The following is a 21,041-nucleotide window of genomic DNA, read 5'->3' on the forward strand; positions in this document are numbered from 1 at the left end:
CAGTCCTGTGACCTTGAGCATGAGACTGGGTCACAGCCATGGGAGAAGTGAAAAGTAACACCCAGCCTGTTGAAAGTTGAAGGGTCCAGAGCAGGATTAAGGCTCTGAAGTGTCCCAGCATTGCCAGGTTCCCCAAACGGTCAATGCCAACTCAAGTCTTGAGCCCCGAGGTAACCTTTGTGACCAAGAACAGGGTTTTCAATGTTCAACAAAAAGCATGCACATGGAGAGCTCACTGGGCTTTCCCCCTGGTTTCCCATATTTTCACTCACCCCTCCATAGGATGTAGGGCAATTGCTCGGGGTTTCTCCAGGTTCTGCCACAAAAGCACTTTTCTGTGAGTGCCATCCAAGTTTGCTACCTCAATTCGAGATGTCCCAGAGTCTGTCCAGTATAATTTGTCATGGATCCAATCAATAGCAAGTCCACCTATGTACAAGACAGAATTAAGCACAGAATGAAACCATGTATCTGCACAGAAAAATAGTTCCCTTTCTCTGTCCACCTCAGAAGAGGCCCAGTTTCTTCTTCTGTCAGCCAAGATTAACTCCAGGGCGACACTCACCTAACACCCATTCCATCTAACCCATACCCTTCCTCAGGGAGACACACTTTGTTCTGAATGCTGGGTCCCCACTTTCCTCCATTCACCCACACTATACCATTGCCTTTCTTGTGATGACGCACCTGGGCTCTCCAGCCCTGTGGAAACCACCTCTTCCACATTGCTACCATTCAGATAGGCCCTCATGATGCGATCAAGCGTGACATCAGACCAGAACACCAGCTCCTTGCTGTGGTGGAAATCAAGGGCAATGGCATTTTCCAGGTTGTTCAGGAGCAGCGTATACTCAGAGCGATGAGGCAACACTTGTCGGATATCAATTCGATTGGCAAAGAGCAGCACAGGCTCCGGGCCTAAGAATATACAGGAAGACAGCATTGGAGTATTTGACAGCATTTGACTGGGTCCTGCCTACCATTCCCTGTGCACCAAGTCCCAGAACAGAGTTTTGCAGTACTGGCAGCAGAAATCAACCCTCAAGTGCAAAACATTTAGACAGCAGTTTTTACATCCTCTATACACAATCCTAACTCAAAGATGAGCAGTTTTAAACCTTCTGGCAAACATTAACTCAGCAAGGAGCAATCATTCCAGGTCCTACCTAAGCCTGTCTCACCTCAGCCTCTTAAACCATATCACTAGATAGCCACTTGGCAGCTGGATTAGTTTCTTTTTCCTATATGCATTTCCTAGCCATGCAAACACACGTGCTCTATTACATGTTCTACTACAGACAGGACACAGTTGAAATCTGCCTCAGCCAGATATAAACTCAGCAGGTACTTCCACTGAAAAAGCTATTCCCAGAATACCAACATCCTTTATAGATATCACTAGGGGAATTCCTAATGAAATCTAAAGTCTTTAAGTGAAATTTCTAATTCCTCAGCTCCTGCATTACAGGAGGAATAAAGTTAAAGAAGTGTATAGATATCTTTAAAAAAACCCAGCAGATCTCCATACAGCAGCCATTCAGAGCATTCAGGATTGGTGACCAGCATCAAGGGTCAAACCATATGGAGTTGTGATACAGCCTCACTCATTGGAAAGGCTAAGACACTTCCTGAACAGAGTCAGAAAGCGCGTTTTGTCCCAGGCTCTGAGTCACAAGGAATGACAAAGGACTAGGAAGAAAAGGCAAGCACCGTCTCCCTGGCAGGGAAAGGAAACAGTGTAGTACCTCTCTCCATGGTCAAAATCACACAAAATTTTCACAAACATTTTATCAACAGCATGTGCATATCTAACACAAATCCAGGTACCTCCTTTCCTTCACGTGTTTGTTTGGTGAACAGCACAATGCTGCCAGTGAAGCACTAAAGACATAATTATGAGAACTGGACCAACAGACACACACCAGTTGTGTTGTTAGGTTGAACTCCCCTTTACCTAGAGCTTTGCAGCTACGTTTGTCAGGTCGCAGCTCATAGCCTTGCTCACACCAGCACTGGAAGCCTCCTTCACTGTTGGTACAGCCTTGGCTGCAGTAGCCTTCCTCAGCACATTCATTCACATCTGCATGTTACAGCGAAAGTTACCATTAGATAGATCATCAACAAACCCAAAAATCTCACTGATAGATTGCATCTGCTTTCATACTCTGATTTTCACCCTCTCATAGCCACCAATTTCAAACATACCAAAGCAGCAGGGACGAGGCTACTGCTCCAAAAACCCACCTTGGCATGATCGGCCATCTTCCAGGAGCCTGTAACCTGTGTGGCAAGTGCACTGCACCATCCCTCGTACCATCTGGCATTTCTGAGCACAGCCACCATTGTTGACATTGCAATTCTCCTCCCCTGTTCGTGGACCTGCAGAAGAAACATGTGAAGATAACTGAGCAGAAACCGCAAGGCAGCTGCTCTTGCCTTCAGCTGTTAGGCAGCAGTCACCCTTCAAAGCAGGCTGAACAAGAGGGGGAGGACACAAGCTGTGCTGCAAGCTTCCTCTTTGCAGCCAGAACTCTCCTCTGCAGGCCACAACTGAACAGGAAAACAGAACTCAGATTAACATGTTTTTAGGATTCAGTGTCTCTGTAGACAAATGGTGATATCTGAGATCATAATCTTTTCCCCATCATTTCTCATGTGCAGTCTTTAATTGGCAAAACCAACAAGGTTTTTTTCCTCAATCTTTAACTCGCTCTCATTATCACAGCTCAGACTCTCTTTCCTACACAAATCCTTCAGTAACACCAGATAGACTCCTACACATTAATGGGACTCCATTTATGCCTAAGACTGAACTTGGGAGGACTTACGGCAGTTTTGATGTGGGCTCTCATCACTGCCATCTCCACAATCATTTGCTCCATTGCACAGCTTCCTCTGGCCAATACAACGCCCGTTCCCACACAGGAACTGGTCTGGGGCACACTGAGGGGTGCCTGCAATAGAAGAAGGGAAAAGTAGCACATCAGAGCTTACTGATGGAACAATAGTCATGGTGAAGAAAAGAATACAGAACATTTTCCAAGATTTGTTACAAACGTTTCATATGAGCACAAATACATTACTTCCTCTTCTTTTGAATTCAGCTCATCTGGCAGTCCTTACTGCTCCACATATTTTTATGCTGATTTGGAGGTCTGCAAACTCTCCACAGTCTGAGTCCACTGTTGCTTTACTGTGAAGTTCATCTGACTAGTTTCTCTTAGAATGACTGGAAGGTCCTGGCTTAGCTCCCTTTGGTTCCAGAATCCACAACCCTACTCAGCATGTGCAAAGACGGAGTCAGTTCCTCGCTTTAATAATATGATCTGTCACACCAGCACAGCTATGGATCTTAAGCCTGCCTAGGAAGGAACATCTTGTCTAGCCCTTTGATGGACTTGGAATGAGATTTACATGCATCCCTGAAATCTGAGCTCAGGCAACAGGATTTCACATGACCTACACGCTTCAACTTCTGCTGTTGGCAAGGAGACTGTACAGAATTCTTGTAAGCAAAGTAATACTGTTTGTAGGGACTTTGCCAATCTGATTATTTCTTCAGCAATAATTGCACTGTCCTGTTGCCTCTTACTTCTTGTACTTCTTGAGCTAACTTGATTAGAGGTCCCTAAATCATCACCCTCTGATAATCTTACAAAGATAACAGGACAATACAGTTACCAGGAGAGAAACAATCAGATTGGCAGACTGCCTGTAAACAGTGTGGAAAAGGGTAGTTGTGAGATTAACAAGTACAGTTAAGAACTACAGATACATCAAGTGGGAATATAAAATCAGAGAACATGCAGATTCACTTTTCAGAGCACAGCAATACTGTATATGAACGATTCTGAAACTTGGACTTCATTTGTCACATCAAACATAAAGATCCTTACATCAGCTGATTGCCTAGTATTTTAGGAATCTTCTCTATGGCCAATAAAAATATAACTCTGCTCTAAAGCCAAGAGGATTTTAACTCTTGCTACAGACATTGGGACACCACACTATGTCACTTAGATGAGCGAGTATACTTCCTGGAAAAAACAGTTTAATTTTCACCATAGACCTTTCACTGTCACCATAGACCTCATGTAGAACTGCACAACTAACCTTACAGTAATCATACCTTGTGTTTGGTTTGATATGGAGAAAGTGAATTTCAATGGCTCTGGAAGTTTGACTTGGCTTCTTTCAGTACCTCTAAATACATTTGTTATCAGGATGAGGAAACAGGGTTACCAGATTGTCTGTAAGTACAATTGCTTTTTCCAGAATCACCACACTGATGCTCACAACAGCTGACCAATCAAGAGCAGCTGCTCTCAAATGACTACAAAGTGTGCTCTCTAGGTCCTCTGAGCTCAGCTGTCCTCATGGAACAGCCACTCTCCACTCCTCAACAGTCCCAAAACAAGAGGTACAATCTCACAAATCCATTCTGTTAGCCCCAAAACCACAGTTCAGAATACACAGATACAGAAGGATCAGTACACGTAGGTGGGCTCCACTCCTAGGATGAATTCATGGACCAGCACACTCTAGTCCTCAACAAAACCTATAGGCATCCTGAAGAATTTAAGGACAAGAGAAGATTCTAGACATTCCTTGAATCCTACCGTAACACTAGGGTGGGTTGAAACCCTCTTGCTCCCCATAACCACTATCATAAAAAGGAATAGCAATATGTGAAATTAATACTAGTAACTCCTAAGCTAATATCTAAGGGGGAGGCTGACACTCTTAATCCTCTAAAACAAAGGTTTTGTTATTCTCTTCCACTAAATGTCCTTCTTGATTCCACTGTCTGCTAGAATTGTTCAGCAACTTCACAATGCAACAGGAAAGCTATCTAAAACTACCTAGAAGGCATAAATTAGTATAGCCCATGTGACAAAGGTAGTCACTTGGTACATTATTGATGTTTCCAAGTCTGAATGGAATTGTCCCAGAGTTTTGTGGTAATTCACAGTGTAAGAACAAGACAGGAGGATACTTGACCAGAAAACACCTTCACCTAAGTTAGTTTAAGCACACAGACCTGCACAAGTTGGCGAGTATATAAGACGGCCTACAGATCCCATTCTCTGGGAAGGACAGAAACTCTGGGCTGAATTCCCTGAAGCAATACAAAAGAGACTTTACTACCTACTTCTTTACATTCTACTATTAGGATGGGAAATTAATTAGCTATTAAGCAGCAAGGTAGCAGGTCAAACCTGTGTTCTCACAGTTCTCCTCATCACTGTTGTCAGAGCAGTCATCTTCCCCATCACAACGCCAGGACAGACGGACACAGCGTCCTGACTTGCAGCGGAACTGGTCAGCCGTGCACATAGACGTAGCTGAGGGCCCAAAAAAGGAACATCAGATGAGCAAGAAGGATCAGAAGAAACCCAGTTCCAAAGCTAACTGTCCCAAACACGCTTTTGCATCCACAGAAACAGAATGTTTCCACCAGCTCCCTGCACTCACTGCAGTTCCTCTCATCTGACTGGTCATCACAGTCAAAGTCACCATCACACCTCCAGCCAGCATTAATGCACAAGCCACTGTTGCACATGAACTCTCCAGAGCGACAAGGCTGGTGAGATGCTGCAGAGATGATAAAACACAAAAAGAGCACATTCAGACCAATGTAACAATCCCCAAAGCTCCTCAGTATCACTCTTACCCCCCATTATTATGGAACTTGGTCCTGAATAGATTTCTTCTGGAAACTGTAATAATTCTTGTAAGCAGAAGTGCACTGACTACACAATTCTCATCACTATTCTCACTTTCCAGAGTTAAACAAAACCCCTAATAATGAATGAACTAGCTTATGTGTGAACAATTAGATGGCCATCTACACTGTAACCCCTTCTCCAGCCAACGCAAAATGCATTTAGGTTTGCAACTCTGATTCTTGGATAAGGACATCACCCTGTGCTAACTTACAGCAGTCAGATTCATCAGACCAGTCCCCACAGTCATCATCACCATCACAGTGGTAGATGTCCAAGATGCAGCGTCCATATGCACACTGGAACTCCTCCAAGCTGCAGGTGGCAGCTGGAACATCTGATGCTAACAAGGGAATCAAAGCAAAAATACATGAGGTGACAAGGCAGAGTCTAGTTTAGAGGCAATCTTCTCAGTCCCATAATGGATTGGCAAGTATTCATTGCTGCTTATCTCTGCATGATTTGTATTACAGAGAGGAATGCTGGTTTTGCTTCACTGAAAAGCAGGTTAAACTCATATATAAAGACACTCATGCAGACAATCCAGTAAATACAATTTTATAAAAACATTACGTAGGATATTAGGTTATAAAGATGGAACTTTTCAAGAGCTGTTAAATTCTAGAGAAGCAAAAATATATAAATGAAGAATTGATGGGAAAGCCTCAGAAAGGATCCAAGAGTGTCACCTTCCATCTTATGCTTGAAACACTATGTCTTAGTGCCAAAGAAGTGTTTAAATTGTTTAATAAATCTGAAAAAAGGTAGATAGAAAAACAGAAAAATAAAGAAACCTTAGCGATAGCTCCACATTAAGGACTGCGGCATGTCAGAATGCAAGGTTAAACTAGGGAATGATTCCTTTAAAATTTAAAAAAAATAAGCACTTGAAGACCAAAGGAAGCAAGCAAGCAGCAGGGTGCCCAGGCCAGCACCTGACCTTTGAGGATTTCCCCCTCCCTTTCCTCTCAAGCTCTGGCCAAAACAACCATGCCTATTCAGTAAGGAGCACTGCCAGAGAGATGACCCTGGGCAAAGCCAAACAAACTAATGGTCAAGGATTTGCCCACTGCTCTCTGTTCAACAGTACACTAAGTGGGAAGGCATGAAAAATATTTTGAGTCCCACACAACAGAATCTGACACCTCTTCTCATACTATCTGGAGAATGCACTGTATGTTTCAGATATACAAGTCTCCCAACTGAGGAGTTCTGAATATAAATCTATTAAACAAAAAGGAAAAGAAAGACTGAAAAGAAAGAGTAGCCTAGGAAGTGAACTACACCTGCCTCTCCAACTTGAAGAAATGGGCACAGCCTGAAGGCATGACCTAAGAGCTTAAATTCAGTGAGTGTCAGTGGCTGGATATGAAAATGTGTGTTAATGTGTCCCTCACCAAAGGAGCCTGAGTGTCTCAGCTTCCTTGAGAAAATTAAATCAGTGACTTAAATTATCATGCTGCATGATTCAGTTATAACACACACATCCCCAAAAGAAACAAAAAGAAAAAACCCCAGACAAAAGAAAAGTGCAATCCCACCTTGTCCCAGACGAATGACAAACATGATTGTAGATAAGAAAAAGATGACAACCACATGGACGAAGATAAAAGAACAGGAGGTAGCCAAACTGAACTTCTTAGCAAGTTACTTAAAATGTCTTATAGAGGCAACTGCCAGCTAGGACTGAAATAGCATTTCACCTCAGAGAAACAGGGACACCACTTCTGGGTGCCCCTCTACTCCCATAGGAGGCAACGTTAGAACATCTCTCTTCCCTTCCTGAGGGTCTATTCATGGCCTTCGGTGAAGTGACAGGCAAGGGAACGAGAAAGGCAGAGAGCGAAAGGAAAGGGAGAGAGGCTGGCTTCCTCTTAGAGTCCTTTCCTGGCTTAGAAATGTTTGCAGCCCCTGGCTTTCTGCCAAGTCTCATTATCTGGAAAGATAAAAGACAACTCCCCCATGCATCTACTCCCCCTGCCCTTCAGGAGCTGGCGGCCCTCATCCCCCTCCCAGAGCCTTTTGAAGTTTCCTGCTATCTAGAACAAATTCTGCAAAATGCCTTTGAGAGCAGGGAGGGGGAAGGGACCACTGCAAGTTCCAGAGACATGGACAGTGCTTACAGACTCGGGAGAGAGGCAGTGCGGGTTAGAAAGGAACACAAACTCTGGTCCCACTTGCTACAAGCCTGAGAAAATGAAGAAGGAAACAACAGTTGTGGGTTCTCATACCCCAACACCACAACACCACCCCCTTCCTTCAGCATCGGTCACTTGCTGGGCAACATCCTGCAAAAAGCATTTAAGTGAAAAGAGACAGGGCAGGTAGAAGGTGTCTTCAGTGTGCAGCACCTGAGGGTGGTTTCAATAAGCAGAAATTTGCACTTCCAATATTTCAGTCTGGAATCAGACAAGAGGAAAAAGAAGGGAATAGTATTCTTGTCTTTCAGCTGTCCTTCAACTCCTCCAGTTTTATAGAGAGCTATATTCAGTAAAGCATAAACCTCCTGCTCTGACTCAAGGTCACAGCTATGGGAAAAAAGAAAAGCAGGAAGGCACAGATGCAGTGTGCCTGTGAGGTAACACATGAGAGACACCATTCTTTTGTGCCCTCTGGGGTAGGCAGCAGAAGGTAGCATAGCTGCCAGTACAGGCAGAACTAACTTGTTTTTGATCTCTGCTGCAGAAAACATGCCAAAACCCAAGGCAAGAGCAGGTCCAAAGGGCTATTTCCTGTGATTACAAAGGAAAGCACTTACGGCAATTCTCTTCATCTGAGCCATCCTTGCAGTCTGTGTCCCCATCACAGAACCAGTGCTCAGCTATGCAGCTGCCGTCACTGCAACGGAACTCCTTCTCTGAGCATTTTCTCATATCTGCAGAGACAGCAATGCAAACAAAGCCTTGGCTTTTCTCAGAGGACCCAGGAAAACATCACACCATCCTCCTGAAGCTCCTAGGGCACCCACAAACAACCGCTCATTAAGCCATATATACCCATGTCAGGCAGGGCCTAAGCAAAACCATAATTGTTTACTGAACTGACACAGAGTGCTGGATTCAACAGGAATCCAAGGGGACTTCACAATGCCATGTCAAGGAATGAAAGGTCTCAAGTGATTTTTTTTTTGCCTGGCAGGTAAGCCACATAGCCCTAGATCCTAAGCAGCCAGCCCTTGGAATGGATTATCCCACAAGTTCAGTGCAGAAAAGCCAGCTGGGAGCCTTAGCCATGTTCAGGGAATCCTGGAATTGCACGGCTGGACAACTCCTTTTAAAGTAGTGCGAGGGCAGAATTTATATTACTCACCACACTGCTCGTCACTGTTGTCCCCACAGTCATTGTCACCATCACAGTGCCACAGGCTGCGAATGCAGTATCCATTCTGACATGAGAACTCATCTTCCTCACACTCCCTTGGAGCTGCAAGGACACAACAGGGATAAGGCAAAGGCAAGGCAAGAAGATTTAGCTTGCAGAACACCAAATGTGTGACATGTTACAAGTCAAGCAACATATCCTCCAAGGACACAATGATGCTGGAGAGCCGATTCTCCTAACAAATACCAGGAGAGCCACTGGGAGATTTCTTGAGTGTCTCTTTTTCACTCCGTTCACACACCAACAATACAGCAGGCTCTAAAACTTCAGGTTTAGGTTGAAGGAAGTAGCTGGAATAGAAAGATGAAGCCACCCACCCTATGCTGGTATGTATTCTAGCACTGTCCCAAGCCAGACTCAAGATAACCCTACACAGAAAAAAGGTAATCCACACCTCATTTTAAATGCGTTAATAGTCTCTATTATTATCTAACAGATAACTGCCAGCACTGTTGTATTTCCACCTTTTTTTCACAACAATGTCAAAGCTGTCTTCAAAGCAAAGGACATGTTCACTGAAGAGGGAGAGAGAAAACTTGAACTTCCTCTTGCGAACACCTCAGCATTTGCAGCCCCATTCCACTCTTCTTGCCAGTCTCCTACGGAAGCTTGTCTGCAGACAAGTAAGGAAAGGAAAGGGACTGCAAATTTAGGACCTGAGGACTCCAGTCCAACCGAAACCCTCCTATGGTTACTGCTACCCTGAATAACCCCCCAGGAATCTCTCATGCAGAGAATCTTGTCTTTCTCCTTTCATGGGTCTCCAAATCTTTTGATCACACCCTTCTCCACTGCTGTCTTAGACATGAGGGCATTTCAACCTTTTATGAAAAAAAGAAAACCAAGGAGACCCAGATCTACATATCTTTTCCTTCATGAATATATTTTAATGGACTGGAAAACTGAGCTTAGTCCTGCATTCCAGAGCATCACACAGGATGTCAACCCCTGAACTTTGCTTCCCAGTTCTTTGCCCAAAAAGGCAGGCAAAGATCAGGGATATACTGATCAGAAGGTGAACTAACTTCCATGCATGCAGTGGACATGGAATACTTTACAGTCAAGGGCTTTATTTCTACACTTCTTCAGATGGAGTTCCTCCAACAGAGTCAGTCTGGAGCACCATGCACACAACTCTGTAGGCAGTATCCCTACAGCACCTCCCTCTCCTCAAGGAGCCCTGTTTGGAGGGACAGGATGCTGGTGACAGGCCAGCACGGCAGTAAAGTCAGACAGTGGAACCTGAGGCCACAGGAAGTCAGCCAGACAGGCAGTTCAGTAGGATTTGGCAGGGGTTAGGTGTTTCCACTAACAGGGGAGGGCATGAAGAGCCCAGCTCAGGGAAGTGCTTCATGGGACATTAACTAGCAAGGCTGCAGGGCATAAACGGTTCTACAGCTGGATGGAGAAGCATCCCCTCCCCCAAGACAGGCAGCTGAAGAGCAAGCCAGGTGCCAAGGCAGCAGGGCTTACAGGTACACACCTCTGTCACAGGCAAAATATAGCTTATTACAGGCCAATGGTCCAATTCAGTGGATGGACTCTTACACTCCTGTAATAAAAAGGGTCAACTTTCCCCAGTCACAGCAGGCAGGCACTGCACCCACCCTCTTCCCTCAGACAGGTGACTTACGGCAGTCCTGTTCATCAGAGTCATCCTCACAGTCATTGTCTCCATCGCAGACCCACGACCGGCGGATACATTTTCCATTGTCACAGTGGAAGTCCAAGGGGGAGCATGTGGGCAGCACTGAAAGAGCAAAGAAACACCTCATGGAGCTGCAGCCAGCTTCCTTCCTGAAAACAAAGTTCCTTCCCTCCTAAGGGAGCAGAGCTAAATCTCTTAGAAACAAAAGACAAAATTTCAAGTCATCAGGAAGAGCTGTTCCTTAGAGGAGCGTCAGGGTAGGTCTGTAACTTGGCAGTCTCTCTTCCCCAGAGAAACACTGACCTTTCCACAATAAAGTAGCTGTCACAATTCCCCCATTGAGTTCCTTTTTCCTCTTTCATCCCTGAGCCTGCTGTCCTCCCATAACTGCACTTGTTTTATAACAAGCAAAGTTAAACTATCAACATCTTTCCTGCATGCTTCCCAGGGCAGTCCATCCTGTTTCTGTTACACAGCAAGTTCCTTAGAGTGAGAACTATCAGAAGCAATGTTTTGACTTTATGAAGTAACATGCTACAGTGTGTTTCAGCATGGGGACTCTGTCAGGTTTTTTGCATAAGAAATCTGCAAGGAGAAGCTGAGAAGCAGGAATCCACCGCTGGGGATAATTTTCTGTAACTCAGGTGTGGACAACAGAGTCCAAAGCTTGCTTGGGTTTCCATCCAGAAAGGATGAAAGAAGGGGACAGACATGGGATGATGCCTGCCTACACAGGAGTCTCTTTGCAATGGAGCTGAACCACAAATCCACAGTGTCTGAAGAGGCCTGGAGCCACAAAGGTGGAATTCAAGGGGGAACATCATTCCTGTTCTTTCCCCCGCAGATGAGAGGAACACTCAACTCCAAGAGGCTCATGCTTTTAAGTGCTGCCAGCTGTGGTAGGCAAGGGGCTGCACGAGACTGTTCCTGACAGGTGTGCTCTCCAAAGAACAGCATTCGCTCCGCGATGTGACGGGCCGAGGGCTATGAAGGCTACTGCCTGAAACCCTTTCATCCCAGCCCAGCTTGCCGACAGCAACTCCCATCTGTCACCAGGCAGGCCAGCCCTTTTCTGCTATGCTGCTACTCCCTTTCCTGCCAACACTATCCTGGAGGTGGGAGTGAGAGTGGAGGGAGTGGGTAAAAAAGGAAGGTGAAGACAGCAGCCACACACAAAAGGAGGATGATTTAACAAGGAGAACAAATAGTCACACTTTCCGTTTTTCCAGCTTTCTCAACCCTCTGTTTCCCCTTGGCCCAGGACTGCCGCCAGTGTCCTGTTAAAGAAGCATGGATTATACATACTAAATCATTCACTGCTCTCCATAGCAAGTCCTCCAACATTTCTCACCGAGGGCCTGCCCTAAAAGCCCCCTCTGTAAGAATATATTAGGGCAGATAAATTCAGACTGTCTCTAACATCCATTTTTCTAACCACAAATTCGGATCATCTTCTCAGCTGTTCTTGCAGTGTGGCAGGTATTTCTGTATCTGAGGACATCACTGCACATGTAATTGCTCTCAACATTCAAAGAATTTGGCGTTGGCCCTTGGGAAAAGGTCCTTCCCATCATGTCCAGGCTACACCCACACAGATATCTATCCATCTCATATCAAACTACTTCTAGGTCCCAGAGGGGTATGAAGGAGAAAAATCTGTATTTTCCCTCTACAGGTTTGACAACATCCTGATCTTCCAATAGCTGACCCCTTTCCTTATATTTCACTTTCTCTGGGTTGCTGCAGCAAAACGAAGGAGGAGTTTCACCTTCTTCCTCAGGGCAGGTAGAAGTAGAAAACTCTCTACTTTCCAAACTCTGCTTCCAAAAAAAAACAAGACATTTTTGGACACAGACAATCAGCCTTACAGATCAGACCTCTCTCCCTCAAGAACAACTTCCAAACACTGCACACTGAGAAAAACCTTCCCTGGCCTCAGCTGCAATTTCAGGACTAAGACCATCCTCCCAGGATATGCTTTAGCATGACTAATCACCAAAGGACTGCACGGGAGCCACCTGGAAGGGAATTTGCATGCTCACTCTCCAGGGGAGAATTTTTCAGGCTCCCAGAGGGTTAAGCCATTGGTTCAGAGCAGATACCATTATCCCACTGAACTGCTGCATCCCTTAATGAGCTAACAAAATGAAATTCCACCCCTACAGGGAGCAGTTCAGCCAATTTCATACTCCCCCTAGATATAAAAATCAAGCTTCAAGCACAGGGGAAGAGAGCAAAACACAAACTGCCATATACAAAGGAAGACCAAATTCCCTAACCCAGCAGAGAGCAAGTGTGTGCTAGCCCAGACAACACTGGGGTGGGGGCAGGGTGGGATTAAATGTCCTTCTACAGGAGCTTTCCTTTAAAGGAGGAAGAAAAACCACAAACCCACTTGAGACCAAAAAACCCAAACTAATGAATGAGGGCTGATGTCTTATAGAGCAAAGGAACTGCCAATGGGATCAGGGCAGGGATCCACATAAATGTGTAACCTGAATCTAATAATGGTCAGAAACAGATGCTTCAAAAGAAAATGTAAGAACTTCTTGGGAGCAGCTTTCACATGGCGGCAATCTTCCTAAACCCCTTCTTCCTAGCTCTGCCCTCCCAACCCCTTCTTCTCACTAAAAAGCACACTGCTTACACAGAAACATTCCAGTTTCCTTCTATTTGTTCTAAGCACATCAGGCTCCAGTTCCACTGCACAGCCCTTTGCTCTAGGGTTGTTACTAATCAGCCCTTCTGTTGGCCATTTATCACTTCATATTTTGATGAGTTTTATTTCTACAGTTAAAGCCAAGGCCATATTGCTAGCCCACAGTAAATATTTAATACAGCTGTAAATACATCCAAAGTGTTTGGAAATTTGAAGTTAAGAGGAAATTCTCAAGTTAGGAGGTCACACTTATGACACTCAAACAACCACCACTAGGTCTTGTTCTGACACAATGGAGCAGCTATGGTAAGTGTATTGCTTTTACTTATATAGCTAACTTTAAAAGCCATAGTCACAAGGTAGGTACATGCAATACAGATAAAGCAGCAAGAACTCTTTTCAGTGACAGAGGTGGAACAAGACGTCTTCATCTTATTGGAGGACAAGCTGAATTGGCATCAAGAAGACTAGAAACTGAATCCCCATATTCTCATCCCATCTTGATATTGATGCATGACCCTAGGGCAGTTTTGACTCTTTTGCCCCATTCTCCAACCTGTAAAATGAAGGATATTTATTACTTTCTGAAACAGCTGCAAGTCCCTCATAGGCATTGCTTCCCCTGATAAGAAAGCAATCACAGATTGTACTAAGATGCTTTCACCAGTACTCACAGCAGGATTAGGCTATGCCAACAGTAAACACAGATAAGCCTCAACTCCCCTTCTCTGCTCAATTCCAGCTTGATCTCTCCATATCAATGCAAAGGAACAATATTTTCCTAAGAGAGATGAGCAAAGGCAAGTCCCAGTTGGAGTTGAAAGCAGGCAAATGCCCAGACAGACAGGTACTAACTTGCCTGCCCAGGCAGAGCCAGAGGCAGGATGGGGAGCAAACCAGAGGCAGGATGGGGAGCAAACCAGAGGCAGGATGGGGAGCAAACCAGAGGCAGGATGGGGAGCCAGTGGGAAGAACTAGGCTGGGCAGCAGCAGCTTAAGAGAGCAGATCTGTCAACTGACAGTGAGCAATACAAAAAGGCCTTTGAACTTCCAGCCATTTCCCTGAGCTCATCCCTCTGCATGGTCACACTGGACATCATCCAGTGTTTCAGCAAAGCTGGGTCTATCCTAAGCCTGCTATTCCTCCCCCTCTCCCAACTCCTATTACACAGGACACTCTTTTATTGCCAAGCAGAAAGAGAAGGGGGAGGGTGGGGGAAAAGGGAAGTTTATAAGGTGAAACACAGACTGAATCACGTCCCACTGTCCTTTGAACACTTTATCCCTGTTGCCTGTGGTGAGCAGGTTGCTTTGTACCCAAGGACAGCAAGCAACTGGTGTTCAGAGGTCTGGAACGCAGAGAGGCTTGAACAATACTGGCTGCCTAATTAGACGAACTCTCATTTATGTGAAGAATGAAAAGTCAATTTTAAAAATAAATACAACAACAAAAAATCATGCCACTTACATTAGGAAAGTGCAGCCTGACCCCCAGCTATGTTCATACTCGTGCATATGTATAAACACACACATACCCACAAACAGATCTGTCTGCTGAGATCTGCTGCACAGCAGGCAAAAAGTCCAGGGACAAAAATAAAGGTGGTTAGTCCACTCTCATGAAGAAAAGTGAGACATTGCATTTTACTAACAAACATTTTGGAAAATCTAGTTCCAGAATAACATAAAATGTTACTGCACTGCTGAACTGTATTTAAGGATGTTGCCAGTCAAAAAAAAAAAAAAAAAAAAGAAAAAAAAAAAAAGAAAAAAGAAAAAAAAAATTAAGACTATCAGCATCCAATCTTTCACAGCCCTTTGATCACAAGCACTCTGCCTGAGGGGGCATTGCATTAATTCTGGTGCCTTTTAAAGGAAACATACATACTCCAGGCCCAATAACATGACAAAGTTGCAAATACGGAACTGGTTTGTTTTCAATAGAATACTGAACTCTTGAAAAGAGTTCCTAGATTTTCAAACTTGAAGTTTAGAAGTGAAGCTTCACCTGAGCCTTTGCATCTGAGCTCCTGATTAAGTGAATGGCAGAAGGAAATTTATTCCTTCAAAGTTTCCAATAATTTTAATAAAAGACTGTGAGATTTTTATCCTAACCGCACCTTAAAAATTTTAGTTGTGGGGCTGATGAGCAGGTTATAGTGATAATCCTGCCTGGCAAGGAAGAGACTGTCTACTGGGTTTGAATGAGCTGTAGCTCAACAGGAACTGTGTAGATTTCTCCATGAGATGGGAACAACAGATCACTTTGAGTAATCTTTAAGGTAAGAAGAAATAAAATTTTCTTCAGTCCCTTCAAATGAAGAAGTATTGTACAACAGCGCACAGAGGTAAGCAAGCAAGTTCCCAAAAAGTAACACGTTTACAAGTTAATTATGTATGATACAGATCCAAAATTCAGAGCAAGAAAGCTCTTCTGGGAGGATGCTTATGGGGAGATTTGGTGTATCTTATAAGAAACAGAACTATGTATCAGTCCTCAGGCCAAGTTTACTCAGTTGTCCTTTCACCCTTGCCACAGGAAGTAAGACTCATTCACACCATGAGGACTTCAAAGGGCATGCGGGAGGGCAGAATGAAAACCATTCCTCTTCTTGCATGCGGCTTTCGTTAGGGACAGGCCAAAGCAGTCTCTGCTGGCACGAGGCAGGAAGACAGCTGAACTACTTTGTGCATGTGCAGTGAGGGCTTCCAAGCCAGACACTGTCAGCAAGCCAGAGAGCTGACAGCAGACAAAGTCTATGGAGCCGGCATGACAGCTGGCAGGTTGCTTATTGCTATTATTACTACAGCACTCTGGCTTGTAAACATGATCCAGAGCAGGAAGCAAACATGTCACGGAATAATTGGCTTCCATCACAGCAGGGCTTCAAATTTGCAAGGAGAACAATTTCTGACACAGGTAAGCAGAGGCAGGGCTCTCCTAAAACTAACAGAAAATACCTATGGAGAGGCAGATGTTCCAAGGACGCCGATACAAATGTCAAGTGTTTGGGATGTGCAGAAACAGTGACAGCTGAGGAAAAATTTAGTGCAACCAACTCAAGAAGTGGTGATTTGTTTTATAGTGTGCAACACAATATTAAAAATCCAAACAAAGTAAAACATACCATATTTTAAGAATTTATCTCAAAACTTTAAATGTCTCTCAAAAAGAGAGTTTCCCAGGTCTGCTCCTGTTTTTCATAGTTGTAACTCCACTCACTACCAAGTATCTTGCTTTCCTTTTTTTTTTTTTTTTTTTACACCACACACTGCATTTCAAGATGTCATTCTGTAACCAAAATGACAGATTACCAATTGAAGGCTAGAAAACTTCATTAATACAGAATTTAGCAAACTCCAAGCAACTACTCAAGCATATATGAGTATATGCATATATGCAGTACTGTATAGACAGAGGTACAAGACTGAATCTTGACTTGCTAAAATAATTTTCACCTTAACCCCCAGTCTGTTTCAGTCTCTTGCTTTATTAAGAGTCCAGTAGTCCGATGTCTTCCCATTTTCCTCTCCTCTTCCCAAGGAAGTAGACAGAACTCATTCTTCTTGTTGTATTGGCTTAGAGTATGCATATGAGCATATGATACACTGAAGAAAAGCACACTTTAAAAAGGTATGGTTGCAGATTTATTTCTCTGGAAAGTTTGGACATTCACAGGAGAAAAATGAAAATCCTGTAACTCTAAAACTAGCTTGCAGCAGAGGAGTGGAGAGGTGGGATTCCTTGCAAACATGTCTGTTCACTCTTCCAATCAGAGACATCTACTTGATATTCTAATTCCTGCCTGTAAAACTCAGAGCTGCCCATCCATACAATTGCTGGAAAAGAATCTAAATAGCTTTAGCATCTCAGAAGACTCCATATAAAGTGGTTGCAGATTGCAGTTCATAAGTCAGAAAAAAGCAACTGGGCCCACTACAGCATCAAGAATAGCCCCATGTTTTTTGAGGAATTTTTAAAGTAAGCCTTTAGTGTATCTGGAGCTTGCTGGATGACTTCAGAACAATCCAAATATTTAGCTCTGTATTTGTATTAAAAGAAATTTAATAATTTCAAACAATAAATAAAATGATAAATGAAGTTCAAAACAGAGAAGCTCAAAACTTCACTCCAACCAGGAAACTTTATGCATGTCACAGACAAACAGTCAGGGAAGGAAAGAAAAATTAGTGAACCAGTTGTTCTTATGTACTCTGTGCATCACTGCTGATTTATGAGAAATGTAAATTGATTTAAAGTTCAAGTTGTTGTTCCAAGGGGCTCAAGCCCCAGCCCTGCTCTTGCACTCCTGCTGCCCTGTTTATGCTTGGCACAGTCAGCAAGCAGAGAAAATGGAAGGTTAACCCCACAAACGAGTACACCTTCAAAAGGCTCCTGTATGCCAAGCAGAAGGGAGGGATTTAGCAAACAACCTGTTCTGGCAAAAAGGTTCGGTGCCTACAATAACTAAGCAAGACATGAAACAGCACAGACAACTACCACAAACCTACACTGTAGAGCTGATCTAGTTCTTACAAGCTAAGAATAGTATCATAGTTGGATTCATAATGAGCAACCACTCAGAGCAAGATATAACAGGCTTAAAGGAGTAAGTGTTCCTCGGGCTCCTCCACTGCAACCTTGAATGTGTGTGCTGAAGTCATGCACTTAAGAAATGGGGCGAAGAATGCTCCAGAAATGTTAACTTTTATTTCTGCTTTCTTCTTTCCCCTAAATTGTACTTCAAGTGCTGCTGGCTGTCAGCTGAAAAAGTTCTCTTTGTATCTATTCTACCAGGATGCAATATTTAAAAAGGCAGCTCCTATTCTAGTCCTTCCTCTTGAATCATTTTACTACTCTGTATAAATGGAGCTCCTTATCTCCCCTTCCATCCTGTCAAACCTACTGTCCCTTCTCTGTATATGCTAGCTTTCCTCTATTACTAAATTGCAGGCACCTACAGCACAAGTTGTATCCTGAATAAGAACACAGAATCACCAAGGTTGGAAAAGACCCTCAAGACTATCTAGTCCAACAGTCAACCTATACCACCCCCAAGCCACATTCTCAAGTGTCACATCCAGACACCTCTTAGACACTTCCAGAGACCATGACCACACCACCTCCCTGGGCAACTTATTCCAATGCCTGACCACTCTTTCAGTGAAAAGTTCTTTTCTAATGTCCAATCTGTACCTTGCCTGGTGTAACTTAAGGCCATTCACTCTCATCCTTTCACTTGAGACATGGTAGAAGAGACTGACCCCCACCTCACTACAACCTCCTCTCAGGTAGTTGTAGAGGGCAATGAGGTCTCTAGCCTCCTTTTCTCCAGGCTAAACCCCAGTTCCCTCAGCTGCTTCTCCCAAGACATGTTTTCTAGACCTTCCACCAGCTCAATTGTGCTTCTCTGGACACACTCCAGCCCCTCAATGTCCTTCTCGTAGTGAGGGGCCCAAAATCAGACACAACACTTCAGGTGTGGCCTCACCAGTGCCAAATACAGGGAGACAAACACTGCCCTGGTCCGTCTGGCCACAGTATTGCTGATACAGGCCAGGATGCCACTGGCCTTCTTGGCCACTTGGACACACAGACACACACACACAGGATCATGTTCAGCTGCTGTTGCCCAGCACCCTCCTTTTCTGCTGCATAGCTTTCCAGCCTGTAATACTGTCTGGGTTTGTTGCGATCCATAGGCAGGATCTGACCCTTCAACTTGCTGAACCTCGCACAGCTGTCTCAGGACATCGACCCAGCCTTTTCCTCATCCACTAAATGGGTCATGCTGTCATAGAAGGAGATCAGGTTGGTTAAGCAGGACCTGCCTTTTGTAAAACCATATTGTCTGGGCCTGATCCCCGGTTGTTCTGCACATGTTGTATGATGGCACTAGGATGATCTGCTCCATGACCATCCCTGGTACCGAGGTCAGGCTGACAGGCCTTCAGTTCCCTGGACAATCCTTCCAACTCTTCTTGTAGGTGGGCGTTTTATTTGCCAATCTCCATTCAACTGGAACTTCTTCAGTGTAACCACGACTGCTGCTAAATGACTGAAAGTGGTTTGGCAAGTTCTTTCACCCTCATTACTTTTAGGTGCATCCCTTCTGGGCTCATAGTCCCATGGGTGTCTAATTAGCATAGCAGGTCAATAACTATTTCCTTCTGGATTATGGGGGCTTCACTCAGCTCTTTGTCACTAAGTTCCAGCTTAAGTAACTGGGTATTCCAAGGACAACTGGTTTTGGCATTAAAGACTAAGGCAAAGAAGGCATTAAGTAACTCAGCCTTTTTCTTACTTCCCTGACACTATGCTACCCTCTACATTCAGCTAAGGGTAAAGACTCTGCTCAGCCCTCCTTTTGCTGCCAATGTATTTATAGAATTTTCTTCTGTTGTCTTCACTGCAGTGGCCAACCTTTTAGACACTGTAAATTAAAAAACGCAGAAGTCAAACCCAGTTCCCGCATTCACTGCATGACTTTGTATCTTATATGTCTACCTCTATTTTATATTCTTCCCAACTTCCAGTGTCTGAGAATATCAGCAGATTGCTCACACTTCAGTACTATTTCCTACTTTGCACAGCTTCCATTCAAATAGATACAGGCCAGATCTCCCTAATATATTGTATTTCCTTAATATAGTATATCTGACTGTGCAAGACCAAAAGGTTCCTTTCTTTGAGGCCACAGAGAGAGAGAGACATGATGCATCAGTAGACACCAAGAGAAGAGTAGAAGAAAGTAGCATTAAAAAAATGCTCCTCCTCAAAACACAAAATCTGCCTCTACTTGTAATACAAAGACTTCCCAAACAAGAGGTGGCATATTCATCCTTAACAGCCCTTAGTGGATTATACATCCATAAACTTGTCAGATTGCTGTTTGAGAATGTTTGAAGTTTCAGAATCAATGTTTTGTGGCAAGGGGATTCACAGTTTAAGTATACGCTGTATGAAGCAACCCTTGCTAGCACCTCCTGCTAATTCCTATGGAAGATCTTATCTTTCCCGCCCCCAAGTCCTACCATGCTTGCTTAGCTTGCATTTTTTTGTGCTGGAAGTTGTTGAATTACCAAGAAAATCATATCAAGAAGTACCTCTCATCTATATTGTTAGTGAGCCCACCAAAAAAAAGTTAGAACAATACCACCAGCATCCCCCAATCTCCTCACCTACCTACAAAATCTCCACAAGAAAGGAATTTTCTTCTGTGCTTAGTAAAAAACCAGTAAAACCAGCTTAGCTATCGGATACGCCTCACCTCCCCAAGACTCAAGGTCTTCCATGTTGCTCAATGTTTGCAAAATTTTAAGAAAAAATAATTGAGAAGGAAGGAAATTTTTGTGAAGATGGGTTGATATCTCCCACATCTAAGGAAGAAGAGATTCTTTAAGACAATATTTAAAAGATTAGGAAAGCTCCTTTCCATACAGTAATCAACAGCAGAAACCAGGAAAGGTTAGAGAAAGATCCAGCAGAGGAAGATAAATTTCTCTCTCATGTCCATTGACAGGAGCCTTAAATTTTCAGCTCTAGGGCAACTTTTAGGAAAGGAGTTTCATGAGACCAGGCATTTTTTTTCCCTACTCTTCAATTCTACCATGCTCTGTGGAATAC

General features: G+C 43.9%; 1 protein-coding gene across 3 annotated transcripts in view; it reads right to left on the minus strand.

The window, feature by feature from the left end:
* Positions 1–21,041, minus strand: part of LRP4 (LDL receptor related protein 4) — an 83,483-nt gene that overhangs the window by 20,968 nt on the left and 41,474 nt on the right. For all 3 annotated transcript variants that reach the window (XM_068193549.1, XM_068193548.1, XM_068193550.1), the window contains exons 3-13: positions 10,741–10,857; positions 9,036–9,149; positions 8,485–8,601; positions 5,941–6,069; positions 5,476–5,595; positions 5,220–5,345; positions 2,829–2,954; positions 2,245–2,379; positions 1,955–2,080; positions 688–918; positions 273–429 (exon numbers count right to left, since the gene is read on the minus strand). In XM_068193549.1, the coding sequence (XP_068049650.1) occupies positions 273–429; positions 688–918; positions 1,955–2,080; positions 2,245–2,379; positions 2,829–2,954; positions 5,220–5,345; positions 5,476–5,595; positions 5,941–6,069; positions 8,485–8,601; positions 9,036–9,149; positions 10,741–10,857 (1,498 nt within the window). The remainder of the gene's footprint in view (positions 1–272; positions 430–687; positions 919–1,954; positions 2,081–2,244; positions 2,380–2,828; positions 2,955–5,219; positions 5,346–5,475; positions 5,596–5,940; positions 6,070–8,484; positions 8,602–9,035; positions 9,150–10,740; positions 10,858–21,041) is intronic.

This window comes from Anomalospiza imberbis, chromosome 6, assembly GCF_031753505.1.
Source record: "Anomalospiza imberbis isolate Cuckoo-Finch-1a 21T00152 chromosome 6, ASM3175350v1, whole genome shotgun sequence".
Lineage (NCBI taxonomy): Eukaryota > Metazoa > Chordata > Aves > Passeriformes > Viduidae > Anomalospiza > Anomalospiza imberbis.